The sequence below is a fragment of the Lycium barbarum genome, chromosome 12 (assembly GCF_019175385.1).
Source record: "Lycium barbarum isolate Lr01 chromosome 12, ASM1917538v2, whole genome shotgun sequence".
In the NCBI taxonomy this organism is placed as follows: Eukaryota; Viridiplantae; Streptophyta; class Magnoliopsida; order Solanales; family Solanaceae; genus Lycium; species Lycium barbarum.
In genome coordinates, this window is record NC_083348.1 from 7,639,817 (window position 1) to 7,663,289 (window position 23,473).

Sequence of the window (23,473 nt, forward strand, 5' to 3'; positions counted from 1 at the left end):
ATACTAATTAAACCACTGTTCGTCCCCGAACGGAGTGGGATGAGGTAAGGGTCACACTTCTGGGCTCTACATCATAGGAGACAGGATTTCAAGCTATCGCTATGGAAAAAAGGAAATTTTTCAACAACAAATCAAACTTATTTTCCAATACCACCACTATAGCGGCTAGAGGACTACTATAGCGGTACCGCTGCAGCGGTGGATTTGCCGCCCGCAGCGGTCGTCGACCAGAATAAAAAATAAATGGGGTGAACTCACCTTCCACTTCCCACTTATCCCCCATAACTGGAAAAAAAACTCCCCCTATCCTATGGAAATTATTCCCCCCCCCCCCCCCTATACACTGATCAGTCCCCTCATCTCCCTCCTCACTTCCTTATAACCACCCTACCCCTTTCTATTTACTAAAACACTACACAAAATCTGATAAAAGAGAAGGTTTTCTCTGTACCCAAAGTTCACTTTTTCTTTCCAAGCTTGCAGATCTCTCGTTATTTCAAGGTATGTGCTCTCTTTTCAATGTCCTATAACTTGTTTATGGCTTCCTATTTCAAAAGTTTCATGCTTAACTTGATAGATTAGAGAGAAAATTGGTTTTCTAGACAAAAGGGGTTTTGGTTCTTGGGGTGGGCAGTTCCCTCGATCATGGAGGGTTATTTCACGTTCATATTTTTTTAGCAACACTTTATACTGAAGATCTGCTCAAAATAGGGTAGATTTATGTTGGGTTGGGATGTTTTGTAGTGGTGCAATTCTTCGATGTTCTTGCTCAAAATTTTGGACTCATTATAGTTGGAATAGGGTGTTATAGGTTATAAAAGCCATGCATGCTATCATACTACTTGATCCTTGACAAAAATGGGAAAACTATGGCGAAAATTTTAGGTTTGCTAAAGGTTGGGTTAGGGAATTTTCCAGACTGGGAAAGATGGGTCCACTACAGCGATCCTTCCACCGCTACAGCAGTACCGCTGTGGCGATGGATTAATCGCTAGGAGTGGCCCTTCTGTTTGCGAGGTAACCGTTGTAACGGTCACCTGCTCGCTATAATGAGGCAACGCCATGGTGATGCCCTTTTCACTGTAGTAGCCCCTGTACCGCTATAGCGGCTTCGCTGCAGCGGTCATCCCACCGCCGCAGTGGAGTTTCTTTAGGTACAACCGAAAATTGGGATTTTTCTACTACTCCATGCATGGTCAATCACTGCTAACTCTAAGTGCCACATTATTCTATCTCTGTTTTCCCCTTTTTCAGGATAACACTCTCACTATACTATGGTGGATTCATAACACAACAACAAGGACAACAGCCACTAGCTCCCCTCACATACGTTAAGTTCCCCACCCATAGTTGTAAGAGGCGTTACATGGAATAGCAGACTAAGGACCTACTTCACGGGCGGGCTTTCATTATGGATCGGGTAGAGAAGCTGGCCCGAATTTCTATCAGACTCTACACTGCATGTGTTGGGGTCAGTTAGTCGAGGAGCTCGGGAATATCAATTATAACTAGGTCAGGGAGTTCTATGTTATGCTCCCTACCGTGGATTGGACTGTCCCAGAGCCGCAGATTACTAGGGCTCCGGGTGAGTCCCAAAGTGAGACCCTATCCCAAACATCGCATACTCCACCCACTCAGAGGAGCGAAGAGGAGCCTCAGCTCCAGCTCTAGTACCCCCAGTTCCTCCACCACATGCCTCAGGCCAGGAGATAAGGGAGGCCATCCTTTTGCTGACCCAGTTAGTAGCCGCTCAGGCTCGGCGACAGGGTGCGAGCTATGGTAGTAGGGGTTAGAACAAGAGGTCCAGGCTCTCAGGGTTTGACAGTGAGTTCAGAGGTGGCCCAAGGCGGCAGTTCTATAGACACTTAGCTTATTCAGTAGCTAGTGCGCCTCCGCGGTTTCATGGACCCAGGTTTGATAGATCCGTTTATTTTGGGCTAGCTCAGAGTTCTAGAGTTCCCAGTTCTCAGATTAGGAGTGGTTCCAGTCAGACGAGACCACCCATACCACGGTGTACTCAGTGTCGTAGGTTGCATGGGAGACTGTGCCGATTGGGTTTAGGTGTTTGTTACTCCTGCGGTAGGCCAAGCCATATCCAGCGTGACTGTCCATCGATGCGTGGTAGAGGTAGGGTTCAGCCCACAAGATTAAAAACTGGTTTTTCATTTTCTGTACGCCCTCCAGGGCAAGGTTCACAGGCACCAGCAGGCCGTGGTAGGGATCGAGGAGAGGCGACCAGTTCGAGTGGCCCTCAGCCTCATATCTATGTACTGACTGGGCGATAGGATCTCGAGTCTTTCCCTAATATTGTCACAGGTATATTACCAGCTTTCTTTTATGATGTATATGTACTGATTGATCTGGGGTTTATATGTTAAATGTTACTCCATTTGTTGCCAGTAAGTTTGGGATAAAGCTTGAATCGAGTAAACCGTTGAGGTGTCTACACCAGTTGGTGATCTAGCTATAGCTAATGTTGATAGTAATAATGAAATGCAAATTTGATTGATTAATTACAGAAGGGAGTAAAGGAGCATATGCAGAAAGAACGTCTTATGAGTATATGAACTTTCATTTAAGAGGATTGATTAACGAAGAGTTTAGGAAATAAATTTGATATTTTGCAAGAAGGATACCCAGATATGGCATATGAAGTAAGCTTTATTGTTTTTTATCCCCTTTTATACCAATAGCCATATGTGGCTGAGTTGTATCATAGGTATTTTATGGGTTTTATGGGTAGCCTGTGAGGCATTAGATGTATTTTGTGGGATGTGTGCAGGATTGGGATAGCAAGATTTACAGAGGAAACTCTGCCAAAATTTCTCGAAATCTAAGCTATTTGAGTGTATGTGTGCTACAAGGGTAAGATGTCATTGTAGATCAAAGGAGTTTAGTAATGAATGATTGAAGGAGGAATTAGCAATTACCCTGTGTGAGGGGAGAGAAATAGTAAGATGGTGCTATGCGTAAGTGAGGAAGCGGATATAGAAGTACAAGAAAGAATTAACATGTTTCCTACGAGGAGAAATTAAAAGAGGACCCAAATGTTTAGGGAAGGTCAAGAGAGACAAGTTGTTTTGAAGGCAGTTTCCTGATCTCTCTCTCTCTATATATATATATGAGTCACATTGGTCTCGAGTACTGAGATTTATCTCCGAGTTTTGAGATGTTGAGTATGTTATTTCATTTGTACCAAGGTGTGAACTCATGACTACTAAGTATTAAAGGATTAGAGGTTAAACGAATCGATGTCGGAAGAAGGTCAAAAACTGTGCAACTTGACGGGCAGATTGACGAGCCGTCAACATGGTCGACAGTCTGTCAACCTTGCACCGTCAATCAGCTCTGAGAATAAGAGGCTGCTGCAACTTGATGCCTGCAAGTTGACGATCATCAACAGTGTTGACGCTATACCGTCAACAGTGTTGACGCCACCAGCAAGGTTGAGGCAGTGGTTGAGCTTTTGAGATACTATATATTGATCTCTATGTTTTATTAAGGTACAACGCGAAATTTGTATGTGCATATATGTATAGTACGAGTGCAGGTTAGCGGATATAGATTCATTGTTGACGACTAAAGTTTATATGTTTGATAGACCAAATCCTATGGGCTCACAATAACGATATAAGGTAATGAATAAGGAAAATGTTATATGGGATTAAGGATAGGCTAAGAAAATGATTGTACGAAGAAGAGGTCATTGTAAATAACATGGAGGGAATGATGAGTAAGGGAAGAATAGAATAATGAATTGATAACTAATAGAAAGATGGAAAAGGACAGCAAGTTAGAGGATGAGTGGAGAGTGAGCAGTGATATTACGAAGCATTATTCCTATGTAGCTGAATTATTTTGAGGATTCCAAAGGTTGTTATGAATAAACGTCGGGGATAAAGGATATAAGTAAGTTGTTCGTGATGTTCTATCATGATAAGATGAAGCTATTGAGGGGGCAGAATAAATTTGAGAGCGATAGCCAAAATGAAGATAGAATGTTTATGAGTCACAATCGATAGAAAGGGCAGGATGATCATGAGTTATTTTGGATAGATAAATTACGTTTTGAAAGGAATTAAGGATGTGAGACGAACAAGACTTGAAACCTTGATAAGAAATGAATAACGAAGGGAACCCCATGTTAAGAAAATGACAATGAGAAGTGGAATCTTTAGGTGAATATTAAGACAGAAGTGAGACAACAAAGAGTGAAGCTGGGAGTATACGATAAAAGACTTCTGTGAGTAACATGGTAGGTGACTGGGAGAATGACGATGGAGAATTCAAATGTAAGAAAGGATTGAACGAAGAAATAAAACCTAGCCAGTGAAACCTGTGAGGCTATTCTGAGATTCGCCAATATGACGCAACATGTCTTTATTACTCCCCTATATGAGCTATGCATCTTGGAGTTACAAGTACACCAGATCTAGGGATATTAGACGTGCCTATAATCAGTTATCATTCGAGCGGGTTAATCCTAAAGTTGAGTTTCAAGTTGCAATAAGGAGATTAGAGTTTCCCTAAGTATATTGTTGTCAGAATATGATTAAAGGAATTTGTAGAACATTGGTTAATAAGAGTGGTATTTAGGATGAAGCATATGACAACTCCCAGAATACCATTGCGAAAAGCAAAGCACGTAGAGGATTTATAAGAAGTAACTTGTGACTAAGCTTAATTTTGTAAGGAGTTCAAGGGAAAACGATTTGAGATGAACGGCAAGATAGGTAAACTACAAAAGTGGAAGCGGCAATGGCTAGTAAAGGATGTAAAACAATCCTATCACCGTAGAGATAGAAGTGAGAAGAACGTGGAAGCATATCGAGCACAACAGTGATAACTCTAAGTTGGCAAGAGTATAAAAATTTGAGGAGGGCTACCGGCATCAAATGATGGTTTAGTAAACAATGAGATGATGTAATATCTCAAGTAAAGCATTCAAACCATTGGGTCATATTACGCAAAGGACAAACCAGGAGGAGAATTTCAAAGATATAGTGCAAGGTGAAGGTGAGAAACTGGTAATTTAGATATAAAAGAAAAGAGTTTCAAGGCTCGTGATAAGGATAAACAAAGAGTGATAAAATGGAGCTTTAAATACACAAAAGTAAACTCTTAGACTTAGGTATTAAATGGTCCAGCGAGGAAAGAAAAAGGGAAAATAAGGACCGTTTGGTGTCTCGTTTGTAGCTCCAGAATAAGGTAAGAAGGCATGTGATATTAGTAAGTTCAATGCAAAGTGTAAGTAAAAATAAGTCAAGGAAATGGTAAGAGTACGTGTGAAAAAAAAATGGGAGCAGAAGCAATGAAGATATGTCAAGAAAGAGAATGATGGTACGATTAGATATGACCTGTTGAGAGGAAGGTATGTGCAGGGCATGATTCAATAAGAGAGCGCTTGAGGAAGTATTGAGAATGCAAGACTAGTTTGACATTCGAGGATGAATGTTCCAAATGGGGGAAAGATGTTACACCCCATACTTTTATATGTAAAGTTTCGTCATGAGTTAATTGACGATGATTTAAAAGGCGGGGTTGTCGTCAAGGTCATAATTAATTATTCATGCTCATTCTTCATACATGAGAGCTTGGTATCATATTTAGTAAGTATCGGGAAGGTTGGATGTTCAGCGAATCGAAGAAATTAAGTTTCTTGAAACTTTGGGAAAATTCGGCAGAATTCTAGACAGAAATTTTGGGTCAACTTTAGGTAGGCATATCTCCTAGAACACTAGGAGTTACGGAACCCATAACATATGCATTCATAAGTTCAGCGTGTGTGCATGCCACACATATAAACAGTTTGCCACCAATATATTTAGAATTGTCTGATTTATTTCATACTCTAGATCATATAGTTAGAGCAATTCTTTGAGGAATCCTTCTAACTGGTGCGTATTACGTATTTTAGACAATGCCTGCGAAAAGAAAGTACGCCAAGAGGATATCAACTAGCCAAAGGGCTACTGCTAAGGACTCTCAGACTCAGGAAGTTCACACCGAGGCTCAGGGGCTAGCATCGGATGCAGTGGCCCCCACCGCACCCCAGCTACAGAAAGGCCTACCGAGGTCCGTCCCACAGTTACTCCGCGGCCTAGTGCTTCAGACATGGATGTTAGCGGAGCTATCCAACTGCTCACCCAAATTGTTTCTAACCAAGCTCAACGTCAGTAGACGACTTCTAGCGTAGGTGCTAGTGGAGGGTCGAACAGCTGCAAGACCAAGGAATTTCTGAATATGAAGCCTCCAGTATTCACAGAGTCTATTAGGGCGGAGGATTCTCAAAATTTCATGGATGGGCTTCAGAAAGTCTTTCATGTTATGCATGCTACTGAGACAGAGGTAGCAGAGTTAGGAGCTTATTAGTTGCAAGATGTTACTCACATTTGGTATGAGGCATGGGAACCGTTCCGTGGGGAAGATGCGTCTCCAGTAACTTGGGACGAGTTTGTAGATGCCTTCATTGATCACTTTCAGCCACTTGAGGTCAGAGAGGAAAAGGCCTATGAATTTGAGAGGCTCAGGCAGAATGATATGAGCGTGAATGACTATTACCTCAAGTTTGTTTCTTTGGCCAAGTATGCTCCTCATATTATCCCTGATAGGAGGGCCAGAGTTAGGCAATTTGTGTTGGGCCTTATACCAGACTTGCATGGTGATGTAAATGTTGTTGCTCAGAATAGAGAAATGACTATAACCAAGATGGTTCCTTTTGTTTAGGTTATTGAGGACCAAATGAAGGAAGAAGAAGCAGTTTAGAAAGAGAAGGCCAGGGAATTCAATAAAAGAACTAAATTTACAAGTAACTTCAGTCATGGGGGAGGTGGAGGCAGGGAATTCTTCAAGAGTAGGTCATCGGGACTGGCTCCATCTGCAGCCAGTCCCCAGCCCCAAAGTTCAGGAATGATCAGAAGAGACAGAATTTCATGCCAGCAAACTCCTATTCTCAGGCTAGTGTGGGACAAAAGACTTATGATAATCCGGTCTGGAACAAGTGTGGTAAGAGACACCCAGGGGAGTGTCGCATGGGTATAGATATATGCTACGGGTGTGACTAGCAGGGCCATTTTCAGAGGGACTATCCATCAGCGAGACAAGGTATCAGAGGTAATGTGGCTTGGTCCACAAATTCAGCAGCTCCTAAAAATTCTCAGGCCCAATCAGGGCAGGGTGCTGCTAAGTCTGGCAATGTAAGTGGAGTTCAAAATCACTTGTATGCTTTAGCAGGTCGTCAGGATACAGAGGCACGTACAGATGTTTTCATAGGTGCATTGACAGTTTTCACTTTCTACGTTTATGCCTTATTGACCCAGGATCCAACTTATCTTATGTAATCCCGTAGAAAAGTTGCATGAACCCTTTGAGGTGTCCACTCCAGTTGGAGAGTCAGTTATAGTTAGACGTATTTATAGGGGTTGCCCAGTTTTAGTCTATCACTGCAGGACCATAACCGACTTAGCAGAGTTGAAAATGCTAGACTTTAATGTAATAATGGGTATGGATTGGTTAGCTTCATGTTAGGCCACAGTAGGCTATTGAACCAAAATAGTAAGATTAGAGTTTCCTAATGAACCAGTCATAGAAAGGAAGGGCAATTCAGTAGTACCTAGGGGTAGATTTATCTCCTATCTTAAAGCCAGAAAGATGATTTTCAAGGGGTATATCTATCACTTAGTCCGAGTCGGGGATTCAGATACCCAGACTCCAATTCTCCAGTCTGTACTAGTCGTTAATGAGTTTCCAGAAGATCTTCTCAGAGTTCCTCCCGACAGGGAGACAGACTTTGAAATCGATTTACTTCCCGGCACTAAGCCCATATCTATTCTGCCATACATAATGGCTCCAGCAGAGTTAAAAGAGTTAAAACCCCAGTTGAAAGATCTTCTTGACAAGGGATTTATTAGGCCGAGTGTCTCATCTTGAGGCGCACCAGTCTTGTTTGTCTGAAAGAAAAATGGTTGCTTACGCATGTGTGTTGACTACCGTTAGTTGAACAGAGTCACCATTAAGAACAAGTATCCTCTCCCCGGAATAGATGATTTATTTGACCAACTTTAGGGTGCCCAGTGTTACTCCAAGATTGACCTCAGATGAGGATACCATCAGTTAAAGGTTAATGAAGTTGATATTCCGAAGACTACTTTTAGAACCCGTTATGGTCATTTCGAATTTCTTGTCATGTCATTTGGGTTGACAAATGCACCAGTTACTTTCATGGACCTTATGAACAGGGTCTTCAAGCCTTATCTTTATTTATTCATCATTGTGTTTACTAATGACATTTTGGTGTATTCCCGTAGTGAGGCTGATCATGCAAAACATCTCAGAATAGTATTGTAGACACTTCAGGATCGTGAGCTTTATGCAAAATTTTCAAAAAGTGAATTTTGGCTTAAGTCAGTGGCATTTATAAGCCATGTAATTTCAGGTGAAGGTTGATTCTCAGAAGATAATGCCGTAAAGAATTGGCCCAGACCCACCTAATTTTTCGATTTAGAAGTTTCTTGGGTCTGGCAGGCTATTATAATCATTTCGTAGAGGAATTTTCCTCTATCTCAGCTCCATTGGCTAAGTTGACTCAGAAGAAGGTCAAATTTCAGAGGTCAGATGCATGTGAGCAAAGTTTTGAAAAGTTGAAGAAGATGTTGACTTCTGCTCCAGTTTTGACACTACCAGAGGGAATTGAAGGGTTCGTAGTTTATTGTGATGCTTCGGGAATTGGTATCGGATGTGTCTTAATGCAGCATGGTAAGGTTGTAGCTTATGCATCCCGACAACTTAAGGCTCATAGAAAGAATTATCAGACTCATGACTTGGAATTGGCAACTGTGGTTTTCGCACTTAAGATATGGCGTCATTATCTGTATGGAGTGCACGTTGATATTTTCACCAATCATAAAAGCCTTCAGTATATTTTCAAGCAAAAAGAGTTGAATCTTAGACAGAGAAGATGGCTCGAATTGCTTAAAGATTATAAGGTGGATATTCTCTATCATCTAGGGAAGGCGAATGTTGTAGTCGAAGCTCTTAGTTTGCGTTCCATAGGAAGTTTAGCTCACGTTGAGGTAGATAAGAGAATTATGACCAAATAAGTTCATCGCTTAGCTAACCAAGGAGTTCGACTCTTGGATTCCGAAGATGGTGGAGTTGCTGTTCAGAACAGGGCTTATTCCTCCCTAGTAGCCGAAGTGAAAGAGAAACAGTTTAATGATCCCTTTTTATTGCAGCTAAAAGAGGGGATTCAGAAGCATAAGAAAATGGCTTTTGAACAAGGGGGAGATGATGGTACCTTGAGGTACCAAGGCAGACTATGTGTTCTAGATGTTTATAAGCTTAGAGAGCGAATTATGTCAGAAGCCCACAACTCCAGGTATTCCATCCATCCAGGTTCCACAAAGATTTACCATGACCTTAAGGAGATTTATTGGTGGAACGATATGAAAAAGAAAGTGGTAGACTTTGTAGCTAAGTGTCCGAATTGTCAACAAGTGAAAGCCGAGCACCAAAGGCCTAGTGGATTGGCTCAGAATATTAACATTCTTGTTTGGAAATGGGAGATGATAAATATAGACCTTATGTCACGCCTCAAACCTAGGGAGGCGTGGCCGGCACCCGGTGCCTCATTAGGCCCAAGCATATCAATCTGTAGCTCGTATAACCTGTGTCTCAATGAATATCTTAGGCCAATGAAACCTATCTATAAGTGTGGTATCGTAACTTAGGCCGACAAGGACATACACTAAAATGTTTGTAAACAATAATCAACCTAACCAAAGAGGGATCATCCCACATATATAACATAAGTATCGCTATACGGGGCCGACAAGGCCGCTATACTGACACTACTGAAAATACAGGATACGTCTACAAGCCTCTAAAGAGTGACAACCGTACTATGATCGGGACAGGGCCCCGGCCTACCCATCATTTGTCTATACACAAAACTCTGGACCTTGTTAACTCCGAATGACATGGAGCTTACCACGCTAGCTGGTGCTTCGAAAATCCTAGTGGTGCGATCCTACCAACAACCTGTCTAAACCTGTGGGCATGAACACAGCGTCCCCAGACAAAGGGACGTCAGTATGAAATAATGTACCGAGTATGTAAGGCGGAAATGAAACATAACAATAAAACACTAGTACTAGGAGGGATAAGAGTCAACATGTAATCTCTGACTTACCACTGAGGGACATAACATGCATAATAACTATAATATCGTATATGTATGTCTATAATGCCATGTTTCTGACTACTATATCATTATTGTGACGTTAAATACCCAACTGATCAGTGGTAACTGCCCACTCAGTCATAGCTTGGTGGTAACTGCATAACTGCCCCGCTGGCTGTAGCTCGGTAGTGAATGCATATGACATATCTATCCGCCCGGCTGTAGCTCAGCGGTGAACGCTTAACTACCCATTCGGCCATCGCTCGGTGGTAAATACGTGTCTGCCCATCCAGCTATGATTCGGTGGTAACTGAAGATGCATATTTGCCCAACTAATCATCATCTGGTTGTACGTGAGGGTACAATAGTCAAGCCTGTATATGTACTAAATACATATTTATCACCTCATATCTTACTCCTACAAAAGTACATAAAGGTTAGGGGATCTCTTTCGAATCTTTAGAACATTCTTCGGAGTGACGTAAGGTCGTTACACCTCCGATTATGTCATGAATACTAACATTATTACCTTGGGAATCAACAAGACTTAGAATCCACTATATAACATACATGAACTACATCATAAGGACACGAATAGCTTAGATTCCCTTGCTTACTAGGAATGGAGTTACTTGGAATAACATTCGTTTATCTTTCGTTTTATCATAAAACATGCCACGAGAAGGAAAGATTAGCCTTAACATACATGTCACTTGCTCGGCAACTCAAGGAGCTCAACTCGAGCAGCACTTTAATCTACAACAATAATAACGATGCTATCGTTAAACTACGAACGAGTCCATTTTCGTATATCGAAAGTTAAACTTATTCTATAACTAAACGAGCAGCGTTTCTCCTGTTTCTTTCACTTTCCTCAAGTCCACAATAGGCACAATAACAACTCAAAACAACCAGCAACTTCCATAACAAGTTTTACAACCCAAACAATGATACAACGAGAGGCAAGCTCGGCTACGACTATCAAACACACTTCTCCAATATTTTCTTTCCTTCAAAACACATATCAATGACAACAACAACAATCATATCAAATCCATCAATTCTAGACCTCAAAACAACTCATAACAATCACCAAACAACCCATACAATAACAATAACATCAAAACACAATTTCCCACTATTAATTCTGTATTTCTTATCCCACAATTTAGCTACGAGCTGGACGAACTTAAATATATCTAGTAGAGGAGAATTCTTACCTTATATGCCAAGAACCAATCTTCTTCCACCTTACTTCCCTCCGAAGAAAGCCCTAATTCAACAATAGGACAAAAACAAAACAACGAGATCGAAGTGGTGAGTAAAAGCTGTATGTTGTTCTTGAGAAAAATGATACTTTGCTCCTTTAAATTTGTAGCTCACGTTGCTGTTTTGGGTGTTGAAAAAGAAAAATATTATTGTCACTTCTTAAAATTTCACTAAGCTAAGGGAAAAAGATGATATATATATATACATAACTCCTCCCCATAGCTGAAACGTGAGATCCACATATATACCCTTTTAATTTGCACTTAATTTTACTTCTCAATAGATATTGTCACGACCCAATTCAACTTAGTCGCGCAGGTACCTACCTTTCCCACCTCGATAGGTGAACCTTTAACCCAACAATAGTAAAAACACAATGAATTACTTAAATAAGAGGAAGAAATAAAATCACGTAAGTCTGACAATAATAATATAGAAAGTATGCGGAAGGAAGGAAAATACACCCCAAAGTCTGGTCTAATCCATATAAGAGTATCTAACTAGAATCTACAAGTCTAGAATATCAATAATACATCAAGTCTGAGTGTGTCTCGTAATAGAAAATAAGAATTAAATAAAGGAGAGTCTTCAAGGCGGCACACATCTCGTACTTACCCTATAGACTCTAAGCAACTCTCAGAATGACTACCAGCCACGAGAAATGGAGGTAGATCCAACCTGGAATTCTGCATTCATAAAAGAATACAACAAGAGCAGGTCAGTACAAAACCACAGTAATGGCAGGTATTATAGGCCGACTAAGTTTAGCTAACATAATCCAGATAATAAGGTAAGATAAGCAAATAAATCAACAAGTATAAGTCAAACACAAATCAGAAACCAAGTACACGTCGTTACCTAGGTTATAGCATCTAAACCCAAGTGTACCAAGACTCAATATAATCAATCTGAATCCAAATAACACAAGTATATCACCAAATCATCAACACAAGCCATAATGTAATGCAATGCAACAATGTATGAATTGTGGATGCAATGCAATGCTGTGTAATAAGTGAATGTAATGCAATGCTGTGTACATATGTACTCCGGACGGAAGTATCCACGACTCGGTAGCACAACCCATGGGGGACCTGCGGAGTCCATGTACCACTCGTTTCGGATCTTTGCCCAACGGTAATGAGTCTGTGGATCTTTACCCACGTAGAATCTTTATCAATCATATCTTCACAACCCATGGGGGACCCGAGGAGTCCATGTACCACTCATTCCAGATCTTTGCCCATTGGTAAAGAGTCTCCGAATCTTTGCCTACAGACACTCGGTGCCTTACTGTATGTGACTGAGCGAACCACATGGCTTGCTGAATCATTATGAGGCATACATGAGCGAAATATAACATGACACATGATGGGCTTTAATAAAACACATAAAGTCATAATAATAAATAAAATACTCGTTTAAAACATGAATGCGAAATACCATGAATTGAGCCAAAGATGGCTAAACAACTCTGAATATCTAACATAACATAACTGACTAGTCTATGAAACCTTTATCATGAGTCTGGATCGTAAAACATACTAGCTAGTACAAGGCTCCCAGCATACTGTTAATGAATGACTAACATAAGGAAATAGATGAATGACTAAACCCCAAAGGAGATGAGGCTCACCAATAAGTTGATACGTGAATATTCCTACTGAGCAGATGCGTCGTCCTGTAAATCTGTAACTGCATCGTGAAATGCAGGCCCCCGAGCAATAGAAAGGGGACGTCAGCATATTGAATGTATTGGTATATAAAACAACTGAATGAAATAACATGGGGCATGAAATAATATGATAAGAAGTGAAACTGAAACCTGTTCATGAACATGAATACATATAGATATGACATGAGTAAAAATATTTTAAGGAGGGAGAGGATAAATATAACCGACAACATGAAGTCTGGTACTTGCGCCCAACCAGTAAAGCCTCTCATACCTTGCCAGGGTATAAGATGTAATATGGTATGAAAGGATCCGATCAATATTAAGGAATCGTCCTACCGGGCGGAACGATCCTTATCCTACAGTGGCTAACGTAGTTTCAGGCTACTTGAAGCCTTCTCGATAATTAGTGCAACTCCCAAAAGCATGAACATGATATAGTTGGCTAAGAAGCCCATGAATTTCATGAAAGCATGACTTGTATTTAACATGAATACTTGTATCTTGGCATGTAAAATAATTATATAATGTAATTGCATGAAAACGTTTAGACATGCAGGATATTCATGAAATAAGCATTTTTGTTTAAAAACATACATGTAAGAACCCATGGATTACAAAGTATGGGTTTTCGTGGATTACGGACAGATTCTCAATAACCATAATGGAATATCAAGAACACAATAACGAATTAATACCACAAGGCTTACTATAACATGGTACATGGACCTAGGGTTATCATGAACATGGCTAAAATCCTAGTTTTGATAGTTTCTGGCATAATCATGGAAGAACGTGGCATAGGGAAGAACACGGACGTTCCCACACGTGGATAGAAACCCTATATACCTGGTAATGCTTCAATCTTGTAGTAAAGGTCTGAACTTGAAGAAGAATCCCAAAGCTTAAGTCTTGAATCCCTTTAATTGGGTTTTCTTGAAAACCCTAGGTTAAAAACGTTGAATTTCTACTTACTAATCATGAACGTATGTTGGAATTGACTTGGAATGTATGGAATAGGCTTACCTTAAAGTATCTTGAAGGTTGGGAGAGAAGAGCTTCATCCTTAGGACTTGAGAGACTTCTTTAGGATTCTTTTCCTCAGAAAAATTAGTTTAAAACGAAGTGGGAATCAATATAACGAAGTTAGGCTGTTAAAACGTCGAGTTAGGTGCGAGATTGCACAGCTGGAGGCCCACTTTGCACAGATGATTACAAAGTGAAGGCAGTAACACTACCTCTGGTGCGCGATCACCTGAAGGGCACTTCGCGCAACACTTCGTGCAGACTGTGTAGCGTCTACTAAAACGGACATAACCTGTAGCACAAAGCCCCGTTTGAGCTCCATAATATATGGTTGGAAAGGTATTTCAAAGAACTACAACTTTCATGGTTTACGTTTGCTCAAATTCCTATCGAAAAAAACCCTAAAACAGGACATAAGTACAGACTATCTCAGACTTAAACGGATTTAGAAGGCCTTAAGAACTTCACTTTTTGGTTTGACTTCGAAACGACTATTTATCACCCGAATTCATCCTGAATGGATTCATATAGCTAAAATATCATGTTTATACTAGTTTTATACATTCACACCTAACTCGGATTTACGGGATGTAACACAAAACTACATTCAGATTCCTAATTCCCAATAATATTCTCAATCTTTACCCTATCCAGCCATAACTAATCGAGTACAAAACCCTAACATTAACCCAATTTACTCACCCTATACATGTAACTATAACTCATCCTTTTATCGCAATCCACAGTCTCAACCTACATCCTTGTTGAGGCAGTATAGAGTGACCTTTCCGAGGTTTAATGGAAATGGCTTTCAGGACTGGTAGTACCAAGTGGAACAGTTCTGTCACGACCCAAACCGGTAGGCTATGACTAGTGCCCGAGCGGGACACTCATATACGAACCTGCTAGCTATAATCAGACTGATACTAGGACAATGTCAAAAATTTTCAAAAACATGCTGTAAACTCATAATGCCATATATCAAAATGAACCTGTCTCCTGAGGAGTCACAGTTAACCAAACATAACAAAATATGCAAGGCGGCAAGGCTGCCACTCTACGCGGGAATATCCAAAACGAACTACATCCGTATAGCTGACCAAACCATATATACAACCCATACATGTCTACAGACCTCTAAGAGTACATCAGTGAAATACAACGGGTCAGGGCCCCGCCGTACCCCTGAATATGCATAAGTCTATGTCAAAAGGATCTGTACCAAAACGACTCAAGCTCCGGAACAATGGAGCTCTCCAAGCGGCTGAGCAGAGTCCTAAGCCGGAGGATCACCAAACTGAGTATCTGTACCTGCGGGCATGAAACACAGCCCCCGAAGAAAGGGGGTCAGTACGAATAATGTACTGAGTATGTAAGACATAAATAACATCATATTTAGATATGAAAGGTAACATGGAGTAGGAGGGATAACTCGTACATCTTAAAATCATATGTACAAAAGCACCTATAATACAACAACAACAACAACAACAACCCAGTGAAATCCCACATCGTGGGTTCTGGGGAGGGTAGAGTGTACGCAGACCTTACTCCTACCAAGGTAGGACGGCTGTTTCCGAAAGACCCTCGGCTCAATAAAAGCATAAAAAGAAGTCAGATAAGGTTAAGAGATTCGGATAAGAGATTCAAAGCGATATGGAAATGAAATAATGCAAGCAACACAGATAACACAGGATAATCAAAGCACAGGAAATAACAGATAATAGCAGAAATCGGAGCAGATAACACAGGATAATCAAAGCACAGGAAATAACAAATAATAACAGAAATCGGAGCACAAGAAATTATATTGCAATAATGCGACTACTAATAAGAACGGATAACGAGACTTTCTACTAGCCTTCTACCCTAATTTGGGTCCTCCAAACCCTCCTATCTAAGGTCATGTCCTCGGTAAGCTGTAGTTGTGCCATGTCGTGTCTAATTACCTCTCCCCAATACTTCTTCGGCCTACCCTACCTCGTCTGAAACCATCCATGGCCAACCTCTCACACCTCCGCACTGGGGCATCTGTGTCTCTCCTCTTCACATACCCAAACCATCTCAATCTCACTTCTCGCATCTTGTCTTCCACCGAGGCCACCCCTACCTTATCCCGAATATCCTCATTCCTAATCCTGTCACTCCTGGTGTGGCCACACATCCATCTCAACATTCTCATCTCGGCAACTTTCATCTTTTGAACGTGAGAGATCTTAACTGGCCAACACTCCGCCCCATACAGCATAGTCGGTCTAACCACCACTTTGTAGAACTTGCCCTTAAGTTTTTGTGGCACCTTCTTGACACATAGCACTCCGGAAGCAAGCCTTCATTTCATCCACCCTGCCCCAATACGATGTGTGACATCATCGTCAATCTCCCTGCTGCCTTGCACAATAGATCTAAGGTACTTGAAACTACTTTTCTTCTGGATGGCCTGGGTACCAAGCCTTACTTCCAAGTCAGCCTCCTGAGGTGCTTCAATGAACTTACACTCCAAGTACTCTGTCTTGGTCCTACTCAGCTTAAACCCTATAGACTCCAGAGTATGTCTCCAACACTCCAGCTTAGCGTTCACTCCGCTACGAGTCTCGTCAATCAGGACTATGTCGTCTGCGAAAAGCATACACCATGGCACCTCACCTTGAATTTGACGTGTCAATCCATCCATCACCAAGGCAAATAAAAACGGACTAAGAGTTGATCCTTGATGCAACCCCATCACAACTGGAAAGTGCTCTGAGTCTCCTCCTACTATCCTCACCCTGGTTTTGGCTCCCTCATACATGTCCTTGATCACCCTAATGTACGCCACAGGTACACTTTTAGCCTCCAAGCATTTCCATAGGATCTGTCTTGGAACTTTGTCATAAGCCTTTTCTAGGTCGATGAATACCATGTGTAAGTCCCTCTTCCTCTCCCTCTACTGCTCCACCAACCTTCTCATAAGATGGATGGCTTCTGTAGTTGAACGTCCCGGCATGAATCCGAACTGGTTTTCTGAAATAGACACACCTCTCCTCACCCTCATCTCCACCACCCTTTCCCACACTTTCATAGTATGGCTTAGTAGCTTGATACCTCTATAGTTGTTGCAACTCTGGATATCTCCCTTATTCTTGTATAGAGGGATCATTACACTCGCCCTCCATTCTTCGGGCATCAATGTCGTCTTAAAGATGACATTAAACAACCTAGTCAGCCACTCTAAACCTGCCGGGCCCGCGCTCTTCCAGAATTCCCCCGGAATCTCGTCAGGTCCGGTCGCTCTTCCCCTGCGCATCCTACGAACAGCACCCTTAACCTCATCAACCTTAATACTCCTGCAATAGCCAAAATCGCGACGCCTTCCTGTATGCTCTAAATCACCCAACACAATGTCTCTGTCCCCTTCTTCATTCAAGAGTTTGGAGAAGTATGACTGCCATCTCCGTCTAATGAGAGTCTCCTCTAGCAATACTTTGCCATGCTCGTCCTTGATGCATTTTACTTGATCCACATCACGTGCCTTTCTCTCCCTCGCCTTGGCTAGCCTGAACAATTTCTGGTCCCCTCCTTTCTCTTCTAGTTCAGCATACATGCGTTCAAAAGCTGCCATTTTTTCCGTCGAAACCGCCAACTTCGCCTCCTTCCTCACCATCTTATAAAGTTTTGTATTCGTCCACTTCTCCACCTCATCCTTGCTTTCTATCAACTTCGCATACGCCACCTTCTTTGCTTCCACCTTCCCTTGAACTTCTCCATTCCACCACCAGTCCCCTCGATGTTGACCACGACTACCTGTCGAGACCCCCAACACTTCCCTTGCTACCACCCTAATGCAACTAGCCGTCTTATCCCACATACTGGTCGCATCCCCACTACTATCCCAGGCCCCCATATCCTTCAATTTCTCTCCCATCTCCAGGGCACTAATAGTGGTCAAACTCCCCCATCTGATCCTAGGTCGGTCTTCCACGACCCTCTTCTTCCTCGTCATCTTGATCGCTAAATCCATCACCAAGAGTTTATGTCGGGTTGTAAGATATTCGCTCGGAATGACCTTACAATCCTTGCACAGACCTTTATCATCCTTCCTAAGGAGTAAAAAGTCTATTTGAGTCTTAGCCACCGAACTACGGAAGGTTACCAAGTGTTCCTCCTTCTTTGGAAAACTCGAATTGGCTATCACCAACCCAAAAGCTCTTGCAAAATCCAAAAGTGAGCACCTATATATACATATACGCAAATAACATAAGTATTAGTGTTGCGGAACGCGCAACCCGATCCATAAATATTAGTGTTGTGGAACGTACAACCTGATCCATAAGTGTTAGTGTTGTGGAACGTACAACCCGATCCATAAGTGTTAGTGCTGTAGAACGTACAACCCGATCCATATATGTCATATGTTAGTGCTGAGGAAGGTACGGTCCGATCCATGTATGTTAGTGCCGAGAAAGGTACGGCCCGATCCATATATATCATATGTTAGTGCCGAGGAACGTACAACCCGATCATTATATGTTAGTACTGAGGAACGTATAACCCAATATATATTTATCATATGTTTGTGCCGAGGAACGTGCGGCCCGATCCATATATGTTAGTGCCGAGGAACGTACGGCTCGATCCATATATGTTAGTTCCGAGGAACGTACGGCTCGATCCATATATATCATATGTATATGTACATAATGTAAATAGCACGCATGAAAGCTCATATGAAGGCTATAACTTTATCAGAGCGACGTAAGGTCGGTAACCTCCGATTATACTATGGAATAATCATCATCGCTCTATCTCACCTTGAAGGAACAATTTATAAGGTGAGATCAACAACAATGAAATAAATTGAGAAAATCATGAAATAGCTCAATATTTTCATATCATCGTTGAAATCATAACTCTAGACCCGCTAAACATAAAATCATCATTATCATTGTAACCATCATAGAATCATTCGCGTCCTTGACATCATGAGAAGCTTTAAGAATCATGAACTTCTAGCTTTTGAAAACAAGGAGGTTACGAAAACATTTATGGAATCAAAACATAGGAATCATGCTTTTGAAAGAAAGGGACGAGCCTTAACATACCTGTTGGCCTCCTATTATCTACGCTTAGTCGTCCGAACTCATAAATCTACATTCAATAGGATGCACACTACCGTTAGACTCATTGTTATATACTTATGCTAGGTTTTCAAATCAAACTATTCTATATTCTTCCGAAAATCGAGCAGCATCTCCCCTGTTCATATGCCTAGCCCGAAATCTCAATTCAGCAACCAACAACAACAACAATAACAATACCAACACCAACCATAATATTCTCAATACCAAAATATTTCATAAACACTCTATATGGTGCTTATCTCATATTTCCCCCAACAAAACTATTTTACAACTATATAACAGCTCTATCTCCTCAAAGAAATAAAGATTAATATCAATTGGAAGAGATTCATACCTTGTTCTTTTTAAAACAGCAATATCTTCAGTGTTCGCCTAGAATCCAAACCAAAATCCACGGCGAAATGATACTGTAATCACAACTATATGCTATCCGAGCCTCGATTATTACTCCGCCACTCGAAAATCACTCCAATTCCTCACTTTTCTGATATACTCACACCCTTGTATGTTGCTAAGCTTTTGGGGAAATATTATGGAGGAAAAAGAGGGGTCTTTCCCCTTATATAAGGGTTTAAGTCGGTTCTTAAAACTTACCCTTCGTGTTCGCGGCCTTGGGTCGCGTTCGCGAAGGGTTATTCCTTGCTACTCTTCGCGTTTGCGGCCCTTTGGTCGCGTTCGCGTAGGGTAATTTTTCTGCCCAGACAGTCTGTCTTAAAATGCTCATAACGTTTGATCCCAATATTGTGTGAGGGCCCACGACCAATGGTTGAAAAGATATTTCAATTATCTACAACTTTCATTTTTGGTATGTTTTCACATTCCCAACTTATAATAGTGCTTTGGCCTCTTTAAATCAGATCATCCGAAAACGTATCCTTACATCATCCTTTTGGAAGGCTTATGCCCATATTTGTCTCAAGGGTCCTTCTTAAGACTTGCTCAACTTCCCATTTACTACTCATATAACTTTTCATTCGTCCTTTATAAAACCCCGGCATATGGGCCCCACCTTGACTTACAATTACGAGGGCTTTTCATCAAGTAACATATTAACTGATTACACCATACGGTCTCCAAATGTCATATATATGTTATTATTATACTCATATAATATAATCCTCATCCCTAATCCTTGTATAACTTTACTCTCCCTTGAGCTCACCCTAAGCCGCCTACGGTCTTGGTAATGCGAAATTTTCCGGGGTGTAACATCCTCCACCCCTTAAGAACATTCATCCTCGAATGTTAGCTGAACTCAAGCCCTTATCCACAATTTACGTAAAGGGTGTTAATGAGAATTCCACGAACTTACCCTCTTCAATTCTTTTCGGTTATCTTCTTTCTCTTATACCTTGCATATTAGAACACTTAGTCATAACTCGACTCCTTCTTCTTTCATAAGTCATTCCTTTGAGACGTACCGTTCACTTCATCTTAGCCCTTAACCCTCTCATAAGACTTTCTATATTTCACTGCGTTCTTCTGAGATGGTACTTCCCATAGTACCTAGTCTGACATAGGCGGGGAAACCCTTGTCGATGTTGGGAATCTTAGATCCTTCCCCTGCTTACTATTAATAAATAAACCTGACTTCCAATCTTGTATGGATTCATCTGAATATTAAAATCATGGTCTCAGCAAATGTTAGGGGTCATCTCAGTCACCTCTAAAATCTGCCACGCCAACTCGTGGTGTGCCCTCAAGTATCTAATGATATGCTCGGTTTATGCAAGACTTATCTGAGTCTTTAGATCTTTCTGGGGTGAGCTATAATCTGCGCTCCCCTGGTCTGAATGATGGAGATAAGCAATGGACACATTATACTATTCCTCCTGATATAGGATTTATGGAGTCCCCTGCTGTACAAGTAGTCCTAATGGACTGGAAATAGGCTAATTCCATAGGCCTGTTGGTAATTTCCCTAACTGAATTAAACTTCTGCGATAAACATGGTCATCTATGTTGGTGGTTTCTCACCTCCGAATTGGAAACTCAGTGACTTGCTATAACTTACTATACTCCGGATATCTAACTTCCGTTGTACTATGAAATTTGCTCTGTCTTTCCTCATAACAGTGTCAATTTATGCCCTTGCTATTCTCACTGCCTAACATAGCGAGGGCACTAAGACTTTCCTTCCCTCGGCGTCTTCCCATCATTCTATTTGTTGACCTTGTCGTAAACTTAACCATCTTTGTTTAAGGGTTCGCTACAACCTCTTAGGGTACTTATATAAATAATATCGATGCTACCCCAATATATCCATTCCTGTGCACATAACTATAACTAGCTTAAGAGCATAGGTCGAATGATTCTTCCTGCATCTTCATAGCTATCTTGAGGCATGAACTATAACCTTACCGCGCTGCATCAGTCCATAAATTAGCTTAATGCTTGAATCATTATAACGCATAATATGGCTATCCGGTCCTGTTAGGAATGTTACATTTGATGCTGAAACTCACTTGTTACTTATCTTCTGGAAACTTAGACTTACAATTATCAATTCTCTGGAGTCTGGCTATTTCCTGGGCCAGTTTATCAATGGCACAAAATGTGGAAAGAAAATACTTCACAAGATTCCAATTATAACTCGCTAAGTCCAAGAAATCACCGACTTCTATGAATTTCCTGGCCCTTAGACAATTTTCTATAGCATCAACTCCCCCAAATTTTCACCTTAGAAGCACTATATCGTTTGATCGGAACTTTCATTTCGAAAACTCCTGGGCCGGATGAACTATAGATCTGCAACTAACGAACAACATGCTCTATCTCTGAGCAAGAGTAGCCCAAAGATCATCTAGGAGCACTCTTACGAATAAGTTTTGAAGGAGTCTAAATACGCTTACTCCTACAAACTGCCTCATATTCAGCTTGTAATCCTTAGCCAACATTATGCATTCTAAAATCTAGTCCTCATAAAATACCTCAAACTCATTGGTTACTCACTTTCTGACCCCGCTTCTTACTTTCCGGTCCATGAATCCTTGATTTACCTACACTATTAATTATCCGATAACCTTCTCTCTAATTACTCGCCGCGCTCCCTTTCCGTAGGTACTTTCAAATCTTATCTACTAGTATCTATTACACCTTTTAACATTGGTGCCTTATTCCTTTACTCGACTCCTTTCCGGTGTCGCTATCCCAAATGGTTCTATCAACTCAGGTTTTATTCCGTTTTTACTAGCAACGAAGGGGGATATAGATGATAAGGTGGAACCTGGATCTATTAATGCATATACGTCCCGGGAGAAAATCGATAAGTTACCTATAATCACATTCGGTGACGCCTCCTGATCCTGCCTACTAGCCAAAACATATATGTGGTTCAAAGGACCACTAGAACTGGAAGCTCTGCCATGGCCTGCTGGTATCTGAATACCCCGCCCCATAGAGCATATGGCTACCGAAGAAGACGAACCAGCAATCGACCCAGTAGGTTGAGCCATACCACCTGGACCATCTCTATAAGGACACTCTTTCATCATATGGCCTTGACGGCTACAAGAAAAATAAGCACCTGCAGCCAAACGACATTCCCCAAGATGGGGGCCTACCACACTGAGAACGCCGAGGCAAAGGTGGCCTCGACTGACTCGACCCTTGTTCATCTGTGAACCTGAAGCCCTGGAGCTCTGACCGGCTCCTGAATACCCAGTACGGTCGAATCTCATGCTCATGAACTGTGGAGGTGCACTTCGTGCTGGCTGGAAAGAATATTTAACATGTTTCCGAGGCTGCCCGCCTTGAAACTCATCGGAATAACCCACCGATCTAGCCCTCTTATGCTGGCATCAGTCATGATCTCTATTTGGCTGATGTCCCCTGTGTCGATCCTCTACCCCCTGTGCGTATACCTGCACCTGACCAATATCCATACCTGGCTGAAGAGCCACTGCCATACAACCATCGATCAGATAACGGTCTAGTCCTATCATATAACGATGCACTTTATCTGCCATATCAGCTACAATAGTCGGCGCATACCAAGCCAATGAATCAAAATCAAGGCTATACTCTCGAACACTCCTGCCATTCTGCCTCAAATGCAAAAATCTATCAACTCTAGGTCGCCTCATCTTTGGAGGCAGGAAGTGGCCAAGGAAGGCCTCCACAAACTCATCCCATACCGCTGGAGAAACATCCTCGCCCTTAGATAACTCCCAAGATTCATACCAATTAACAGCTACATCCCAC

At 41.5% G+C, this 23,473-nt stretch overlaps 1 protein-coding gene across 1 annotated transcript; it reads left to right on the forward strand.

Annotated features, from left to right (window-relative positions):
• The first annotated feature begins 5,920 nt into the window (after positions 1-5,920).
• Positions 5,921-7,340, forward strand: LOC132624110 (uncharacterized). Its single transcript, XM_060338936.1, has 4 exons — positions 5,921-6,075; positions 6,192-6,348; positions 6,403-6,711; positions 7,068-7,340. The coding sequence occupies exons 1-4, from the start codon at positions 5,921-5,923 to the stop codon at positions 7,338-7,340; spliced, it is 894 nt and encodes a 297-aa protein (XP_060194919.1).
• The last annotated feature ends 16,133 nt before the right edge of the window (positions 7,341-23,473 follow it).